The sequence below is a fragment of the Dichomitus squalens genome (assembly GCF_000275845.1).
Source record: "Dichomitus squalens LYAD-421 SS1 unplaced genomic scaffold DICSQscaffold_147, whole genome shotgun sequence".
Lineage (NCBI taxonomy): Eukaryota > Fungi > Basidiomycota > Agaricomycetes > Polyporales > Polyporaceae > Dichomitus > Dichomitus squalens.
The window spans coordinates 40-1688 of NW_006767029.1; the positions used below are offsets into that span (position 1 = coordinate 40).

The window sequence follows — 1649 nt, forward strand, 5'->3', positions numbered from 1 at the left end:
AGTACCCGCTGTGGGCTCACCGCGGAGTACCTGCAAAAGTTCGGGAAGGCGTAGTTAAGGGGTGGATAGTTGTACTTGCTCTTGAATCGTTCTGTATGTGTTTTGTAACAATCTCCGCTCTTCATGTTGTCGTATTGCTGTCAGTTACACCGTCGTGTCTGAATCTTCCCTATAAGAAGCTGGGGCGAAGATCTCGGTCTTGGCTGGACGTAGTGTGAAAGCGATACCCTTGTGAAAGCGATACCGTTATAGAGCTCGGTCACGATCCCTGGGGAGTTTGATATACTTAATGTGTGGACGACATTGGGATCGAATGCACATGGGGTGTGAACGACATCGCTCTAACCGAGAGGGTGTTTGGTATAATCGTCGGATATGGTAGGGCGCGAGTGATCGGCATCGACGCATGGACGTAGATCACAGGACACGTGATGAACGCGAGCTTGTGTATCAAATCCGGCATCCAAAGCAGTAGCCGGTGACGTCATGGCTTTCAGTAGCGTGTCCCTCCGACCATAAAAGGGTTTGTTAGCCCATATACCCCGAGGGTAACGACGTCGTCCAATGAGAACGGGACGTAGACACGACTGCACCCGTGTCACGGAGCCGAGTCATGAGAAGCACGGAGTTTGCAAACCCGCTGGCAGCAATTCCGCGTAATTGCACTCGATGTCATGCGGAGCGTTCCAGGCATTGAGTCCGCGGATTTACGAAGGCATGAGCACGGTTGTATAATTCCTCGCTCCTTGGCACCAGCGCAGCGTCGGAGTCTTCACGACACCGTCTGTCCCTGGCCCTCTCTCACTCTCCTCTGCAGCCACTCGTCCACTTCCATCCCATGGTCAAGAAGCCTCCTGGGACGTCCCAGGACGTCAAGGGCAAAGCCATAGCCTTACAGAATGACGAGTCGTCCCCACCACCCGCCTCCGAAGAACGCGCCTCCGAAGAACACGCCTCTGAAGGTGCTGACTCCGGAGAACATACCTCTGAGGGTGCTGCCCCCGGTCCCGACCCCACCGAAGAGGGAACGGCCACCGACGATGAGGCCTCCGATAACACACCGTGGCTCGTGGACACTGCGACGTTCCCCTGCGTTCAGTGCTTCAACTACGGCCAAGGGCACTTGTGCCGCTACGTTGCTGGGCGCAAGAGTTGTGAGCAGTGTCGCAAAGGGAGGTTGATGTGCAGCGCGCGGTCTGGTACGCATCATCACCTGTCTCAGTTTTGGGCTTGTTGACATACTGTTCCCAGGCGAGTTCGCAGGACTTGACAACGCGAGTTTCATACGCTTCGTCTGCGAGACTCGGGCAGCTCAGAACAAGGTCACCCGGCGTCTCACCCGACTAGAGGCCTCGTTGGCCCGTGTGCAGGCTCGCGTCTACGAGGCACTCTCTGCCGATCTCAAATTGGGCGGACGTGTCGTCAAGGACAACCCGGTGGAGCAGGGATCCGATGGGATATCGGCACGTCACGACCCCGACAGCCTCGTCCTCGACATCACCTCGAGGGAGTCGTCGGAGGCGGTCGCATCCCAGCGCGAATCCGACAGCGTGATCGATGTCGACGCGATGTCTGACGTCCCCGTTGTCAAGACCAAGCCTCCGGTGGAGGAGTCTGACAGGGTTATCGCGATCAAGAAGGAGCCCGGG

The 1649-nt window shown here is 57.1% G+C and overlaps 1 protein-coding gene across 1 annotated transcript; it reads left to right on the forward strand.

Moving 5' to 3' along the window:
- Positions 1-838: 838 nt before the first annotated feature.
- On the forward strand, positions 839-1649 carry DICSQDRAFT_175753 (uncharacterized protein; the record flags this gene model as incomplete). Its single annotated transcript, XM_007371637.1, has 2 exons — positions 839-1199; positions 1252-1649. Coding segments are annotated over 2 exons (759 nt in total), but the record flags the coding sequence as incomplete, so codon positions are not given.